Source organism: Streptopelia decaocto, assembly GCF_964273445.1.
Source record: "Streptopelia decaocto genome assembly, chromosome: 6".
In the NCBI taxonomy this organism is placed as follows: Eukaryota; Metazoa; Chordata; class Aves; order Columbiformes; family Columbidae; genus Streptopelia; species Streptopelia decaocto.
The window spans coordinates 56,088,102-56,106,527 of record NC_138660.1 but is presented as its reverse complement, the minus strand read 5'-3'; the positions used below and the strand labels follow the sequence as shown (position 1 = coordinate 56,106,527).

General features: G+C 40.3%; 1 protein-coding gene across 1 annotated transcript in view; it reads left to right on the top strand.

Moving 5' to 3' along the window:
- The window catches only part of CLASP1 (cytoplasmic linker associated protein 1), a 171,773-nt gene that overhangs the window by 81,706 nt on the left and 71,641 nt on the right, over positions 1–18,426 (top strand). Inside the window, exons 10-19 of the mRNA XM_082054938.1 lie at positions 575–648; positions 1,425–1,517; positions 2,839–2,984; positions 3,729–3,864; positions 4,571–4,641; positions 5,596–5,655; positions 6,337–6,414; positions 8,198–8,365; positions 9,072–9,121; positions 10,278–10,448. Of these exons, the coding sequence (XP_081911064.1) occupies positions 575–648; positions 1,425–1,517; positions 2,839–2,984; positions 3,729–3,864; positions 4,571–4,641; positions 5,596–5,655; positions 6,337–6,414; positions 8,198–8,365; positions 9,072–9,121; positions 10,278–10,448 (1,047 nt within the window). The remainder of the gene's footprint in view (positions 1–574; positions 649–1,424; positions 1,518–2,838; positions 2,985–3,728; positions 3,865–4,570; positions 4,642–5,595; positions 5,656–6,336; positions 6,415–8,197; positions 8,366–9,071; positions 9,122–10,277; positions 10,449–18,426) is intronic.

Genomic DNA, 18,426 nt, shown 5'->3' with positions numbered 1-18,426 from the left:
AAACTTCAGCCCATGCAATTTAAAACTGATACAACCACCTTTTTCTGAGACCTTTGGGCATTGTTGGTAATGAATGTGCAGAAAGAACTGAGCAGTAATTTGGAATTGTAGTTCTACGTGAGACTATAGAAATGGAGAAAGTTCCCTATATGAGATTTCTAATCTGATTAGTATTCCAGAGCCTTTTTACCTTCCCTATCATTTGTCTGTTAGTGCACCTGTCAAATCTGCACCTTCATCTATTCTAGATAGGATTAAATCCTTTAAAATAAAATCTCCTGTATAATTAAAGTAAATATTCCCTTTCATCTTTTGTCTGTGTCCCCTAGCTGTTGAGTGACAACTGTAATGACTTCCCTAATGTGCCCTCTGTGTCTAGGAGTTGAAGGATGCTGTGAATGCTGGTCTGCGTCTGGCATTGAATTTCTGTCTCTGCTTTCCTCGCATTTGCAGCACTCGGAGGCTGCATGTGTAGTGAACTTTCTCCTGATTAGATGCCTTGATAGCTGGTGGTTTCTTAATTGATTCTCTTGTTGATAAGAAGATTGAAAAGGCTTTTTCATTTGTGTGTCAGCAGCCAAAGAGGGAGCAGGTGCTGTGGATGAAGAAGACTTCATTAAGGCATTTGAAGATGTCCCAACGGTTCAGGTAGAATTACATGTTAAAACACAGTACTAAAAAGCAGAAAATGGGTAGTGTAGGACCTAGTCCTAATCACTGGCAAATTGTGCTTTATTGTGAAGTTGGCAAATCTTTAAGGGAAAGGCAAGTTGGAAGGAGTCAAGTTTTAAACAGTGGTATCTGCCAGTACTTTGTGTGAAACCCTCGGAAGTGGAGGGAATTGGGGTGTGGTGGTTGTGACAGAGATATCCCAGGAGCAGACGTGGCGCTGGACGCACGTGCTGCCCGGTGCACAGTGCTGACTGAGTCAGCAGGAGCCCCTCTGCTTTTCACCATTACCACCTGGGAACGCAAAGCAAAAAGGTGGCTTGTGTTTTGGGAATCGCTGCTGTTGTGAGGGTGACAACTGGATAGTGTGCATTTGCTGATACATTTAGCTGAGTAGCTGAGCTGTGTCACATATCCCCCCTCCGTCACCAGAGCTTTATTTCTGGAACAGCTGAACAGCATGTGTATCCCCTTACGATATTCTGTAGGTCTTCACTAATATAGCCACTGCTTAAAATTGTGAAAATATAGTAAAATAATATGATCTTTTAATGATCTTGTGGTCATTTAGTAATTTTTGATAGCAGGAAATGGGTGTAAATTCTTTGCATTATGGAAAGCCAGCTGTGTCCAGGGCTGGCACATGACATTTAAGCATTGATGAGCAAAGACTGTAAGAATGTAGTTGGATAGTGATCTGATTTTCTGGATTTTAAATCTTGCGTTATGGTGCTACTCTGTATTTAAATTTGCAGATTTATTCCAGCCGAGATCTTGAGGAATCCATAAACAAAATAAGAGAAATACTTTCAGATGATAAGCATGACTGGGAACAGAGAGTTTCTGCGGTAAGTACCAAACTGAGATATGAACTCGTATTAATATAAGTTTCTGCTGCACTGAGCTTAAACCCATGGAAAGGGTACTGAGAGAACTTCGGATTAAGACTAGAATGTAGTTTAAGTGGTGAACATCTGTTATATTGCCTCAAACTTGGGGAAAACATTTCCTTACGAGGCTGAAATTTAAACCATCTGTGAAGGAAAATGCTATTTGACACACAAGAATCTACTTAGCATCAGGTTGAACTAAAAGTCATGCAGCAAATCCAGATGTAAAGCTAGAAATTTGCTAGCAGATGCTGAAATCAGGATGCCCAAAGTGGTATTCAGAATATCTTAAAACTTCCTGATGAGGCATAAAGTCTTTGTTTATAGAGAGCTTATTTATACTTTTGCCAAAGGAGAGGTGTAGAACAATTCAGAAAGCATTTACACACTTAGGTTTTGAATAAATAAATATGACTGTGGGAAGTTCGGGAGTGAAAAATCAGATGTTATATGCATGCCAAGATTGTGTTTTATTTACTGAAGTGAGCTGTGTCTTCATGATATAAATAGATGCATGAGCTTGTCTACAATGTAGGCTTTCTTCATGGTGTAGCATCTTTGACATGTCTGTCAAATCCTGTGTTATAGATCTGAGTGGCAAACTGCACTGATTCAGCTTCGGGGTTTTTTTGTTTGCTCCACTGAGTAACAATGAGTTTAAATCGAGGCACTGTCAGTTGCATTGGTACACATGAGAACCTGTGCTGGTGTCCGAAAGAAAGACTATAGAATGAAATGGTGCTCCCTGTGTTTATTAATAGAAAACTTCCAGTTTTTATGGGGTCAGGGTTCTACTTCTAGTAGAGCAGATAATTATTTTAATGAAGTCAACGGACATATTCTAGATGTCAGTGTCACTCAGACTGAAGTATGAGCCATGCCCTTCAAGTAATCTTTTTAATGCAATAGTTACCTCTGAGAGGACCTGAGCTTTAGAAGCTGTTGTAGAGGGGTGGTTTCAAAGGGGAATGGCAGAGAACATTCAAGACATCTTTTGGCTTAAAAAGTAATGTTTGTGTTATTAACAATACAGTTTGATTTGCTGTATGCAACGCTTCTGGATTCTGATAAGTTATCTACTGTGTTTATATTATCCTGCTTAGTATGTTAACCTACGAATTGGATAGAAGATCTGAAACAATGGAATTGCTCAGACTTCAAGAACAGAGTTTCTCAATGAATTTTGAGGACTCTGAAAACCAACTATGACCCCTGAACATAACTGTCCTTGTGTTTATTGCTCATTAACAGACACTTCTTTCTTTTATGGTTCTAACAGTTGAAAAAGATCCGCTCCTTACTTTTGGCTGGAGCTGCAGAATATGATAACTTCTTCCAACACTTAAGACTTCTGGACGGAGCGTTTAAACTATCCGCTAAAGACCTGCGGTCTCAAGTAGTGCGGGAGGCTTGTATCACGCTGGGGTAAGTTTACTTTCTAAATATGCCCAAAATGTGATGCAGAAAAAAGCAACAGACACTGGTTAAAACATTTAGGATGTAGCTCGTGCTGTTAGTACTGCATAGTTATAGGTAGAACATGATTTTGCTGTAGCTGTTTGAAGCTACGTCCATGTAGGTCACTGATTGTAGTTGTGCTGAGCAGTATTTTTGAGTTTTACATGCTACTGATTTGAGATGGGCTGGGTGAATAAGCAAGCCATGCATTCATGCACCGAGGAGGGAAGGATTGACCAATAAAGCTGAAAATGCTTATGTGTCATTCTGGTTTGGATTGAGCTAGTTTGGGTTTTTTTTTTTTTTGATGGTTTATCTTTTGTGAAATGCTTCAAGAAAAAGTGTGCTACAGCTTTTTGAAATTTTTGCGTATTGAGGCAAAATAGTTTCAGAGAAACTAATACAAACAGGTTCAGAAAAATACATTCTATCAGCATGATCCTGTTTGATAACAAATTTTTAGCTGTGCTAGTTACTTTATTTTATGCTGAACTTACTGTTTCTCAGAGTTGAGATGAATATAGAACATAAGTTTGAAATGAAAGTAAAGGAACTATTTTATGAAACATGTTCTCTGTCCTTTGGAGTTGTAAAGGAGGCGACAGTTGCAAAGACTGAGATGTCAGATGTGCTTATGTCAGATGTTCTATAGAAGTCTGACTCGCTTAATCCTCAATGCACTTACCAGCATGACTTCATTCTGTTTTTCAGACATTTGTCATCAGTTCTGGGAAACAAGTTTGACCACGGGGCAGAAGCCATCATGCCAACAATTTTTAATCTAATTCCAAACAGTGCCAAAGTCATGGCCACTTCTGGTGTTGTAGCAGTTAGATTAATCATTCGAGTAAGTATGCATCAAAAGAGATCAATGTTATAATTTCCAGACACCGTGGTGTTTCTGAGAAAATATGTATGTTAACTGCTATGGAAATTAGATGAAGTGCCTAAGATACTTTTCCGATTGTGCCCAGCTTGGCTGTCTCAGATGCCATGCAGTCTTGTGTAGATGGTGGTAGTTAAGCCCTGCGAAAACAGTTGCAGAGTAATATATTTCCATCCCCCTAAGAGCTGAGCAGATGTTTTCCTTTGAATGGGTTTTAAACCTGCCCTGCAGGAGAGACTCATCCTCTTGACTGCGCTCTAAAACTCCACACAGACAGCGCACATTTCCCAAAACCATTGGGTCACAGAGGTGACTTCTGCCTCGTGATTCTTTGGGAAAGCTGTAGATGGCCTAATGCCTCTCAAGTTGTCACACTGGCAGTTTAGATCCTCTTGCTGTGACTTGACTCACTGGAGGCTTTCATTACAGAAGAAAATAAAATATCTGACAAGCGTATTTTAATGGATAAAATAGAAAATATTTTTAATAATAAAAATACATGTCCATATCTCTTAGTGCTCCTTTATTTAGCAGTTCTGTTTTTAAGAATTGAACAAAAATAAGCACCTACATACTGGGATGAGTTGGCTGAAAGAGATGGCCTTTCACTCCATGGGACTCTGGTGTAAAAATTTCTTCCTAGTTTTGTTGTTTCTGTTTCTTCTAGCATACGCACATCCCTCGATTAATACCCATCATAACCAGTAATTGTACCTCCAAGTCTGTTGCAGTTAGAAGGTGAGCATTTAGTTTGGATTTATTCTATTTTACCAGTAAATATGTTCACATGTACTTTTTGATAATGTTCATGTGCTTGTTTTTGTTTGTGAAAAGAGTCAATATACACACTTAGTAAAGAATGCATCTATTTCTCTGCCATGAATTTGAGTCAAATTCAAAATCAGCTATCCTGTGTAAACTGCAGTCCTGCAGAGAAGGCAATTTTCCCCAGAAAAATATTTTTTAAACTAATCTTTGTGCTTACATGTCATAATAATAATCTCATATTATTTTGGCTTCTTTACAGACACATTCCTATTCCCCATTACTAGCTGTTATAGTGACACATTTGTTTTTGAGCCAGTCAGCAGTTGTGTTCAGTGACAGCGTCATCTGGAAATTGGCCTGGATGTGCTAATGGTTCTCTCCTCACTTAATTCTAAGTGTGTTTCAGTCCACCACCTCACTGGGAGACTCACCTGGTCCATGTGGATTAGCTGGTTCTCTTGTAGTTAAACAAAAAGAAGAGCTTTGTGTCTGCTGAATTTGGTGACAAACCTTAAACAAATAGCAAGATACTTGTCCCTTAGTTTCTTGACATGAGGAAGGGAGATCAAAGATGAAAAGGTCTGTCTCTACATGAAGCTAAATGTTAAGTTTCTATGTGAAGCCTGAGCTACCAGGTACAACGTAGTGTTAGCGTGGATCTTCTGGGTCTGTATCCTGTGTAATGAAAAAAGGGACTTTCTGGGTTGTTTGATGTCAAGTCTTCTCCTCAGACTTCTCTGTAGAGCGATGCCTCCAGCTACTACCTCAGACTGTTTGTTGATGGCGTTTGTAGAGATGTTGATATTTTTGTAGGGGTCATTGCTGAATTCTAATGGCCAAAAAAGCTGTTTAGAGCCAAGTATGGCAAAGTCAGTGTGCCTCTACTAATGCAGAGAACTCAGCACTTCTTCTCTCTTCTCTCAGGCGCTGTTATGAATTTTTAGACTTGCTGTTGCAGGAGTGGCAAACACATTCTCTTGAAAGGTAAGCTCTGAAAACAAGTGGGTTAATTCTCTCCTACTTATGTCTAGGGAGTTTAATTCTCAAGAAAGGATAATCTAAGAGGTCAGACTCTATCAGGTAGCTCTAGCAGAGAGATTTTTGCCACAAAAAAGGCATTTATATATGTGCATGTACAACATTCATTGCTGTAGTTCTGGCAGTCAGAGTTTGGTGAGTCTGTTTTCTGTTCCAGCTCTGCAAAACCTGGCTGAGCGAATCCCTGAACTCGGTAAACTCAGCAGTGTTTTCTCTTCCCCTGCCCTGCCCCTTTTTCACCCTGAAGTGAGGTGATGAGGTAAAAGCTACTAGATGTCTGTCAGGAGCTTCCGAGGCTTCTACAGCACTTCAGACTAAGGAGCAGGGGAAGTAATTGTGGGAGAAGAGACTGACACAAAATTTCCTTAGCCCTAGACTACCCCCACAGTTTTAGTAGCTAACTGAAGACTGACCGTGAAGAATGCGGCTTGCCTTTTCCTAGTCAGAAGTGTGGCTGAAATACAACTGACTTGTAAGAGTAAATAAAGGCTTCAAAGGATCTTGCATGGAGATAGATGTGATGAACTCTTTGTTCTTGGAGACAGAGGCAAAATCAAATTAGCAATTTGTTTATAAGTATGATGTGTCTTTCTGCACTGCTGGATAATATATTCCTTCTTATTTCAGACACATAGCAGTGTTAGCTGAAACAATAAAGAAGGGAATTCATGATGCAGACTCTGAAGCCAGGATAGAGGCAAGAAAGTAAGTGGAAGCTGTTGTTGGTGTCTTTTCCTCCTCCCATTCTTGTACTGTGAGTCAATGGTATTGCATGCTGGAGACTCAAGCCCAGGCAAGCTGTGTTCTCCTGGCAGTTAATGCCAAATTTCCCTTGGCTTCAGTGGGAGCGTGTACCTAGCAGATGTCATACGAGGTGATCGCGTAGGGCTGAGTGATGTGTGTATCGCATCTTCTAATGGTGCTTACTTCACTTTGTTCTTGTAATATTTTGTTGTCATTTTATCTGTCTGAGCAGTAAAATGCTTACCAGAGTTGTTCTAGAGTTGAGAACTAGAACCTTGCCTTTTTTTTAATTTTTGGGTGTTTGACTTGCTTGCAGTTAGCTGCAGCTGCTTCTGTTTAGTACGAAAGTACTATTATTTCTAGTATATTTTTTCCTTTCCTTTTGGCCTGTATGTAAGACTAAGTTATTTACTGCTCTTGAAACAGAAGCCCTTGTGCTAGTACAGTGTTAAAGGGTATTTTAAATTAAGGAAATATTTTTGACATTGAAATAATACTTTTATGTGTATTTATAGGAAACTTCAATACTGGTAATTAATTTTCTTCTGTTGAAGATCTCTTGCATTTCTATTAATATGTGTGTATGTACGGTAGTATGATGATGTGCTAGGATCATGCTCTTCTGAACAGAATAGTACAGGAACATATTTCTTCAGAAAGAGAATGCTGTAAAACACGGAATAAATTAACAATATGTTTTATTAATCTAAATGCTATGTTTAAGGTGTTTCACAGTCACTGTTTAAATCCTTTTGAAAGGGAGCATGTCCATCACCGAAAAATACAGTAGGCACTGAGGCTTCACGGCAGGTGCCTGGTTAAGCTGAAGAGACAGCAAGGAGAATGGTGTGAGACTTCAGAGAGCATATTTAACTCTCTCTTCCCATACTTCTTAATTAACAGCATGGCTGATTATAAGATGGAAGTTTTCTTCTTTCTAGTGATGTGAGAATGCATGGGACTTCTCTGAGGCTCTGAAGACTGGCTGTCACACACAATTCTTGATTCATTTGAGCTAATGATTTTATTCTTAAGCTGCCCGTTAGTTCCCCCCGAAAAGTGCCAAGAGTCTTCATCTCCTTTGTGATGAGAGTGAAGGGTGTTTAACCATCAGCCAGTAGATTTGGACCAGGGAGGCATTCTTCTCTCATCTTAAAATGTTCTTTTATTTTCAGCATGGCACTGATTGAAAATCCATACAAGCATCTCTTTGCTTTTCCTTGTTATTTCTTCCCCAAAAGACAGTCAATAGCCACAACTCAGTACAGAATATTTGTCTCTGCAGCATTGTAGAAGTGCTGTTTGTTAAGGAAGAGAACACCACCAGCTGGTGCTTTCCTGAATCAGGCCCATGCATGTGTGTTCTGCCTTTGGGTTTTTTTTAGGTAGATTTTGAGCACCCAGTCCCAGACTAGTATCATTCTGTGGATCTGTCATCTCCTGTGCATGGTAGACAGCCAGAGGGATGCAGGTTTTTTCTGTAATAAAGCTTTTTTGACTACTTATGTTTTTGCAACACACCAAGTGGTACGTTCCTCTCTACTTATTTTAATTCGTTTCTCTTCTGTGTGGCTGTTTAAGCAATACAACTGGCTGAAGAAAGTGATGGGTCTCGAGTGTGCCACAGGGGCACTAGGTGGTTGAAGTGACTGGGTTGATGAGCCTACTGATGCCAGCAGTGAAAAGGTCTCTGCCCCCTAAAACACGGGAAGGGGATGTTCACAGTGTTGTACCTTCCTTCCAGGTGTTACTGGGGTTTCCACAGTCACTTCAGCCGGGAGGCGGAACATTTGTACCACACCTTGGAGTCTTCCTACCAGAAGGCCCTGCAGTCACATTTGAAGAACTCTGACAGCATTGTGTCCTTGCCACAGTCGGATCGTTCCTCCTCCAGCTCCCAGGAGAGTCTCAAGTAAGTCCTTTGATGTCACTACTTCTTGAAGTAAGCAACTGCAGACAGCTCCATTGAATAGGTGCAGTCCATCACATTGCTTTGTCTCATCTGGTCATAGGTTGACCTCAGCACTTGATTACTTCAAAATATTTTTTTTAATCTAAAACTGTACTGTCTTAAAAAAAATCATTATCTTGACTCCATAAATAATTTTCTGCTGAGCTCTAAAAGTTTTCTTAGAAATTGATAGTCATTCTTTCCAGGTATGCTTAAAACAGTGCTTGGATTGAAATTCTTTGTTTAGCATTAGTCCTAGAAGTGTAAGTCTGCTTCTTTCCATATCAGAGAAAACTAAGTCTGAGTTGTTACTGCGAAATCAATATGTAACTCTTCTGTTTAATGTATGTATTTTATCTTTTCTTAGAGGTATGGTCAACGTGGGCTCCAAATGCCTGCAAGTTAAGTGTTAGATCTATATGGAGAATATCCATAACCTATTGATGTAACTTTTTAAATCTACAAAAAGTGTTCTTAAAAATATCTTCTTGCTCAAATAATTTCATGGTGGTGCTGATTTAGTCTTAAACAGTCAGCTTTGTTAGTCTATGTCTATAGAAATAACTTCCTGTTAACTCAGCTTTGTACCCAAGGAACAGAGTAGCACTGTTGCTGATGACTGTGAAATACCAGTTTTGTTCTAATAAATATTTATATTAATTTCTAGCCGTCCATTGTCTGCCAAAAGAAGTCCTACTGGAAGTACTACATCTAGAGGTGAGAAGAGGAGCAGAAAAATGCACTCAGGTGTTGCTAAGGAAGTGTGATGAATTATAGTGTCTGAAATTCTCATTCTAATATGCAAAGAACAATTTTGATCACTCTTTACTGCTCCTTAAAATGACAACTTATGTAAAATTTTTAATTACTTTTAGGTTGTACACACATTCTGTGCCTCAACTGCTTTTGAAAGTTAATAAATATTGCTTGCACCTGAAAGGGAGGCTAAAAATCCTTGACAATTGTAGCAAAAGTATGTTTAGCTTTGCAATAGCTGGAACAAACTACTGCTTATGCAAAGATGTACAGCTACATAGTCTAATGGTGCATTCAGCTATACAATTTTCTTTCATTTATTCTGTGATCTCAGCATTGACTGGAGGCATCATCAGCACACAAGTCCTGCAGTGTTCCATCTCATTGCTAATTTGTTTTTACTGTCAGATGGAATATTTAGGTGCAGCTTTCCTGTCCTAAGTAAATGCATACAATAATCTAAATAATAAATTTTAATACAGAATATAATAGAGAAAACTTTGGTAGAAGATAAGCTGCTTTCTACACCTGACCCAGATGGGGTTCTGGCTGGTTTGTGTATACAGTACACCCTACTGAGACCTTTGATTCAAGGAGATATTGTTGTGTAACCTACTTGATTGTGCACACAAATGCATGTTTGCTTGCAGCTGAATAGACAAGCTTCATGCTTAAGAGGGTCAGCATCAACAAGTGATGGGAACAGCAGTCCTCATGAGAAGACAAGGTGCTGGGAAGTTAGTAGAACCTGGACTGAAGGACCTGCAGGTCTCTCTTACCAGCAACTCACCAGCTGGTGATGGGTACCATGGTTGAACTTTCCCATCTAGTTTCTGTTAGAAATTCCATTATTACTGGCCTGGCAGACTTGTTGATCTCAGCATTTAGGATAGTGTCTGATAAAGCTTTTAGAGGTTGCATCAGGTCACCATTGAAATATCTTTGCAGGCAGCGTGGGGAAGCCCACATTGCCCTGATAAAGCATTCTTAGTTGAGGTATTTCAATTCCAGCAGGGAATGTTAAAAATAGTACTTTAAACTGCTTGTCAGGCTCTTTGAAGCACACAGCTCAAAAAATTAATCTTCTTTATTCTGGATCTCCCACTCCCATCTGCAGCATCTACAGTAAGTACAAAATCTGTGTCAACACCAGGATCTCTGCAGCGATCCCGCAGTGACGTCGATGTGAATGCAGCAGCTAGTGCCAAGTCAAAAGTGACGTCTTCTGGAGCACCCGCCCCCTTCAGTTCTGCTGCAGCCTTGCCCCCAGGCTCATACGCATCACTAGGTAAATCTACATGTTCTTCTACTCTTGCAGTTAGCTTTCCTGACTACCAGAAGGTGCCCTGTGCTTTTTATTTGACTATTAAACTCCAACTAGAAGAACCTATCTCTGAGAAAGTTACCAGCTCTCGAGGATCAGCGTGTGATCTCTTGCCCTTTGGGGTTAAGGGAAAAATTTGTAACAGAAATGACTTGAAGTAACTTCTTAGTTTTTGAATTGTATAATAGTCTGTGTCTAGTTCTTCTTTCTGGGGAAAAGCAGATCTTATTCCAATTCTGGGACATTGTTGAAGAAAATACTTACTGCTCAGTTCCTTTGACATGTCCCCCTGTCCCTGTTCCTTCTCTGCCTTCCCTCCTTTCCTGAAACTTGTTTTCCCTTATTGTTTTATGCTTTGAATGGTACATCTTAGCTGAGCTTGTTCACTGTTTTACAAAAGAAGATGATGTAGAAGTCGTCAGCCTTCCTGTTTCACCACGCAGTATATAAGTATCTGTTCTTATGCTGACTCTCTTTTGATTATAGCCCCATGTCACACTATTCTCTCAAAGCATCGTGTATCACTCTCAGGTGCCCCAGGATTTCTTACATCAAAGTTTGCATTTGATCTTTCTCTCCTGGAGATGCCATTGAAGGAGGCATGGAGGAGGAAATGCAAGGTGGTGATACCATATTCGCTGAGCTTCAACTTGGTTTTGAGGCAAGCTGATCATCTGAGCTAGTTTCTCATTCTGCTGGCTTTATGCTAATCTCATTCCAGACTTTTCATCAATTTACCTTTACAAGAGGGAGAAAAATCAGAAATCAGTGATCTTGATTGAAACCGTGTAGATTGTCTTCAGTGATCTTAAGCTGTGTAGATTGTCTTCACTGAGTCGATTGAAAAGTTGCTTCTCCTTAGTGTAGGGCATTTGGTCTTCAGTCTGGTTAAAATATTCTTGGTGAGTTATTTAAGGATGGTTTCTATAGATTCCTTTTGTAGACAAATTTCTTTCATATCCAAAATGTCTTATCGTGGCTTAAATGTTTTGGTTGTATTTGGTTCAGAAGTTGAATTCTTATTCTGATCTAAATTGTTCATACTTGGTTCAAGATTTAGATACATTGCAATGAAAACATAATACAGAATATGAAGTTGATTGCATAATAGCCTGCTTTCGAGCTTACAGATGCAGCAATTTTTCAGTTGCGCTGTGCGCGGGCTTCAGTGGCAAAACTGCTTTCAAACCTATGTCGTGAGGAAGAACGGAAGAGGGCGGGAAGTGTCTTCTCAAGTTGGCTTTGTCCTTGAAGCTGGGAGTCTGAACACGGTGTTAGTCTTGCCCTAAAAGACACTAGAAGAAAAGCAACAAATGCACTAAGTGATGTGAATTTTGCTTCTCCTGAAGGAGCCTGCTTCCTTTTGAGCTAGTAGGGACGTTTGTCACCTGCATGTTCCTATGAGAGAAATGGTGAGGCAAACAAAGAAATGGAGCTTGGCAAAGGTTGGTTATTGCAGGAGAGAAAACCTGCATATTCTTCAGATACATCAAGCTTTGATTTGCTGCTCGGTCAAACTTTTTTCATTTCTTTAATTGTGTAATTCTTTTTGCTTATTTCTGTAGCTAATATATAGTGCCCACTTCTGTTGATGTTACTGATTTTCCCTATTAACACTTTCCTTATTTTTTTTTAATTTGCCTAAAGATGGTACTACCAGTAAAACTGAGGGTAAGCAGTCTTTCTGTGTAACTGAGGTGTGTCCACAATGTACCACCCTACCTGGTCTCTGTTCTCAAAGTGTTATCTGGTTCTCATCCATGTTCACTGGTGACCTGCATGAAGTGTTGCATGGTTGTCCTGCTCATTTTGATGCCATGGGGTATTCTTCACTTTCTCTTCGAGCTCCTTCCCACTAATGGGCCCTACTTTTTTTTATGACTTCCGATCACAAAGCTGTGTGTGGGTCTCCCTGTTGAAAGCACTGCTTTTGGTTGAAGGTGACCTGCACACCACAAAAAAAAAAATTAAAACCAACCCAAAACAACAACAAAAACCTGAAAAACAAACCCAAGAAAACCAACACAGGGCTTGTGTTTTCTTGCCCTACGATGTGTAAAGGTTTGCTGTGTTTTTCCATCCAAAGCTCAGGTCGCAGCTGCCAAATGCTTTTGGGAAGAGACTGGGCAGCGAGAGAATTGAATGAGATGATCACATGGCAGAAAAATGAGGACAGTAAACAATGATCTCTAGGGAAGGAATATTTAGTCAACCTTTTTAAACCTGAGCTCTCTCTTTTTGTTGTTAACTGGCTGAGCGAGATGGCTACATCTAAGACAGCTGGAGGAAAGGCTTCTTTTCAGAAACACTGAGCCTCCTAGTTTGGGAGGGCTCCAGTCTGGTTTCCTGGCTTGCTGCCAAAGCTTGTTCTTTATTTTTCTCAAGCAAAACAACATCACTGGGAAATCACTTTTTCTGAGGTAGACAGGAGTGAAAAACAAGAATGCCTTCTACGCATAAAGAAGACACCACATCCCCCAACAAACCCATTTTTTTTCCTGATGCAAGTCTCTTTTCAAGGGATCTATTACTGTCTTGTGGGACTGTGCTCGTATTCTTGATGGCTGCTTGTATTTGGATGTGGTGTTCTCGGAAGTGCCACTGTGCCGTTGTGACGTGTGTGTTTTTTTCCTTGCTATTATTGATGCCTTGATTCATTATTTTGAGGGAAAGGTCTCTACCATTTTTGGAACTGGCACTTAATCTTAGTGTTGAGAGCTGAACTGGCTCTGCATCATGAGCAAGTGGTTGTGCTTTGTGATCTGTCAGTGATAAAGAATATGAAGCTGACCTAAACACCTGTATTTCTAAATCAGATTAATTAGATGAAAACTCGAGATTGTTATAATCCTGAGCTTCTTTTTGTTCATCGCTGACCCTTCTTTTTCTCTTCTTCCTTTCCCCCGAGTTGTAAAACGTTTCTATTTTTGGCCTAGACATTAGAAGTTTAATGTTAATTTATGAAATACCCTCTGCAGGTCTCAGTCCTCTCCCAGGCTGTAATGATAATTGTGAAAGCCTGTTCCAACAGCTTCCTCTGGAATACCTTTATTTTTACTTTATTAAATGGTTTATTGTCTTCATGCATGAGAGTGGGGTTTATTTGATAAGTGGTGTGGCGCTTTTTTTTAATACAGCTACATTGGAAACAGATCTGATGTGGTAAAAATCTGCAGTAGAAACCAGCAAGTTACCTGGGGGAAAGATTGTGAGATGAGCTTTCAGAAATGGAGTTTGTCACCAACCTCATGTTAATACCGAATCTCATCTCCTCCTTTTACTGTAGGATTCTCTTTTTTTAGGCAAGAGAGGGTCAGGGAGGACTATAACAACGTGGCACACTTGAAGGATGAGGTTAATCACTGTTTGAAACTCTTCATCTTTATTTTTCTTTGTTGAGACAGTTAAAGGAAAACCAGATTTTGTTCAGGGTTTGGTGCGTCCTGCAGATAAAAGCTGAGAAAGGTCTTCTACCAACTTTCTTATCTTGCAGAGTTTACCGGGAATTACAGGGAAGGCAAAAGTTTGTATTTTTGACATAAATATAAAAATTAGGAGGTGGGGGCAGGGCAAGAGAAAAACATCCCCTTGCTCTGGATACTCTTTGAACATAAGAAATTCCATCCGAACCCATGACCCTTGTGTTGTTTTGTTTTTTTCCTCCAAGTCACCAATAAGTAATTTAAGAACAAATCCCTGTGTTTTTTTCTGTGGTTCAGCTAGACACTAAATCTGCAGTCTGGTTCCCATCATGGCTTTCTGTAGCTACAATGCAAAAGTTCTGCACCTTCCCCTCAGCCGGGAGCCAGCATTGTGTGGACTTGGCAGTTCCCATCTGCTTTGCCCTCAGTTCTCCTCAGTGTTTTGTTTTTGAGCCAGACATCTCAAAACAGGAGCAAGACAGAGTATGTTATGTCAATGGCAAGAATACAAGTTAAGAGCTGAGTATCAGTCCTTTGGTTTTTAGTAGTGTCAGCCCAGTTGACAAATGCTGATAAAATGTACTTCCTTATGGAAAGGTAGTGTGAGTCTGTGTACCATGGAAATATGCGCAGGTCTTCTCCTGTCTCTGTGCTGTGAGGCTGCATCTTCATGCGGTGCACCATCGTGTCTTGATTGCCCAGACCCTTTGTGTGTGGGTATCTTAAGAGTTTTGCAGGCAGGAAGCCTGTAAGATTTAAACCTTTATAGCCTTGATCAGGACTTAACGCCTGGTGCTACATAAATAGCAGTTGTGTCCTAAATCCATGTTTGTTATACCCAATTAAAAGAAAAACCTCAGAAAAGTTTCTTTTACCATGAGATGGATTTTCAAGGAATTTTTTTAAAAGGGTGCATAATGCTGACTATCAGTACAGATTAATGGTTCAGAGAACTTTTGTTATCTCTGTCTTTTTCCAAAGGTATGGTGTAAAGACAAGCCCTTCAGACAAACCTTTCCCAAAAGGGGGAAGCCGGTCTGTCCTGAAACTGGCAAGTTTAAAACAAAATCAGCAGTTTCCAGAGTCGTCAGCACTATTTTTAATAGTTTTTAGTATTCACCAGAAAGGAAATAAAATCTGGTCTGTAGTTTTCAGAGAACTCTGAAAACTCAAGAAGAGTGGTCAGCTCAGGTGAACATCTTGAGCTGTACCAAAGAATATGGGAGTAAAGCAAGGTTTATGAAATCACCATTCCTGTTTTCTTCTCTTCTTTAAAGCTCTTGCTTGTCCTCAAGGGCAAGGCTTGATTCAAAGGTACAACTGTATATGGTGTCTGAAATGGAAATGCTCAGGGAGTAGGTTCCTTTGTTCTCTTGGTCCGTCCTTCTGCAAGTGCTGACTTGACTTGTCTGTGCTTGTTGTTGTAGGGCAGAGTGGTGCCACTGCTGGTCCCTCAACCCTCTGCTTTGGAGGGAGTTCTTGTGCAGACCCCAGAGGCAACATATGCTGATGGTTTCCAGTAAGGGTAAAGTGATTCTCAGGGGAAATTATGGTGCAATCAGGTCTTTATACCAGTATAACATTGGACATGTGCTAGATATGCATGGAATCCATCCCAATGGTGGTTCTAAAAAGTCATTTACAGATTTATATTTAAAGCATGTTTTTAGTTGATGTGTGCGTTTCTCACAGATGTCCACATGTCATTTAACAGTGATACAGCTTGGGGGGTGATCCTAAAGGCTCTTTCGGGAATGTTTTTCTCCAAGCAGGGGAAAAACCCAGTGCTGAGTAACCTAAATGCATTAACCTGGTCTGTGGAGAGACCATTACCATCCCAGTGCTTCCTTCTAAAACTTGTGTGGTTGTAGGTATAATTATTCACAGCATGGAGCTGATTAAGCTCTGTTGTGGAGCTGTTATATACCATTTCTAGACTATTTGAAAGCCACTTTTTTCAGTGTAATAGGCAGATTGAGTCTCGCAAAGCCAGTGTCTGCTCTGAGCACTGGGGATGGTCATGCTGCAGTATCTTCCCAGAGGAGCTCAGGGTAATGCTGCTGGATGAAGCCTCTTGTGATGCAAAAACATTATTGTAGAAACTTCCTTTGCTTGTTCCTCTTTAAAAAACCACAAAATAAACCAAAACAACCTTCCTAGGTTTAGACACATGTTAAGATATTTTAAGGTTGATTCTGATCCATTGATTGTTGTAAAAACTGACAGTGACTTAAAAATAAAACCAAAACATCCTAAAAAAACCCCAAACAACCACCACAAATTGTTTCTTAACACAAAGCATTTATATGAAGTCTTTCAAAATACTTCCTCTACCAACAGCGATGTGTCACATGTCAAATCTAGATCAAGGGCTTTCATGGCTTTTGGAAACTAGTTGGGACAGTCCTTATCTGTTCCTTTGTGCTGCTGTTGTCAGGATGCAGTGAGTCTTTTAAGAGGAGCAGAAAGATAATGGTTATGAAATATGAATTGCTACATTTGCAGTTTGAGCTAGATATGGAAACAATCACACTTAAAAGCAAAAGTTTTGGAAGGGGAGGTGTTTGCCTGAGTTTAACAATAAAAATAGTTTGGATAACTTATTTGATATGTTATTTACAGTATTGCTTTAAATTAGTTTTTCTGTCTGTGGTAGAATGATAGGGATAAAGCCACATATAACCCCATGTGCAAAGAACTCTTGGATGAGAATGCAGACTTCTGTTTGCAGGTGAAATCCATAAGGGAATGTAGTAGACACATTTGTATTGTATAGATTGTATGATGCAGTAAAATTGTAGCTGCAGGAAGAACAGAAAATTGTGAGCATCTTGAGAGACGCCGGTGCATAAGAGGAGGAGACATCAGTCCCTTCTCACATATTCTTGGCCCATGCACATCACTAAACATGTTTTCCAGTACTGTCTGTTACAGTGTGAAATGTTGAATTTCAGCTTGAGTTACCCCCCAGGACTTTCTGCAATGCCAAAGCTTTCTCTTGGCCTTCTGGGAAGGATGTGAGTTAATTCCGTTACTGGTTCCTAAGACTGGTCAGGTTTAACTTCTTGTCTCACTGTTTCGTACCCCTGCTGCCACAGCGATGCCCTCTGATGTGAGAAATGCAAGGAAGCCTTGAGGCTTCCGACGAGCGTGAGGTCCGTCTGCCTCCTTCCTTGCAGCCCACAGTGGGTTTGGGGTACAGACCTTGTGGCAGGTCACACAGTGACTCTGTTCCTCTGTATGTAGCTGTGCCTGTGCCAAACCCGTGAGGGAAGGGCATGGGCCAGCAGGGAGCTGGAGAGCCGGCCCTGGCTGTGCATCAGGCTGGCGGTTTGTAAGGGGCAGGTCACAGCCTAAGACAGAAGAGATCTGCAGCCTTGCTGGTGGTAAGAAGAGCACATGTGCGTGTGCTCGGAGCTTTTTTAGTTGAGCCAGTGGTTAAAAAACTGATTTGTTTGCCCATTTTTTTTTTTTTTTCAATGATTTCTTCTGTGTCACTTCTACAAATAAATATTTGAATGTAGATACCTGTGTCTTACCTACTGAGCTATTTTAAAACTAGATGTTGGTGGAGAGGTCTGAAGTACAGCTGTCTTCTAGGCTGTTACCCTACAAACAAGTCCAGGCTTTCTTCTCAAAGTTAAGCATCTCCTTGTTGCTTTGTGTCTGTGAGAAACTTGCAGACCATGTTATTAATATTTTGGGAGCTCAGGGAAGAACAGAGCTCTCAATCTGTTCAGCCTGGGCTGCTTGCCATTGTCTTGCCCTGCATGTGTACCTTATGTGTTTCGTTTGTTTTTTTGGTTTTTTTTTTTTCCTTCTTTCTTTGGGGGGGGGGAAGTGCATATCTCCCTTTACATATTTCTCTGTATGCTTATGGTGGAGACAAATGGCAGGAGATGAATATCTATAACCGGTGGGTGCAGTTGTCTAAACTCTTCTCTTACCTGTTGTGGTTTTTTTTCCTCTTATTATTGTACCTGAAACTTGAAGTTGTCTCCTGAATGCAGGATAGCACTGGCATTAGTCCTGAGAAACAGCTCCACGTTTGGCTGAGAACTGAGTTGTTGAAAAGTACTGATGGAGGCTTTCTTTCTGTTGCTCTTAATTATCATTTCTTTCCCATTAACTAGAGACAGATAATTGAAGCTTAGCACTGGAAAGAACATTCTGTAGGAAACAGCTCTGCCCCAGGAAGGGGATGAACTGATGACCCTGTAAGCTTTTCTAGATCAAATTACTGTGGCTTTTTCATGAGGAAAGGACAGAAAAAAGGACCAATAACACTTTGAGACTTTATATCCATTCTCTGCTTAAATAAAGAGCAGACACAAGGAATCATTTTTCCACAACATTGATTGTATTACAAGTAAAGTTACACTGATCTTGGGATAAATATGAGGGATCTGTAAACAGCAGGGAGAATTCAATAAGCCTGAAATAAAAGCGTAGTCAGGCTGTGTTGACAGGCTCTCGCAGGAGTGCCTGCCAGCCTGCGCGTGTGGAGCAGGCTATAAAGC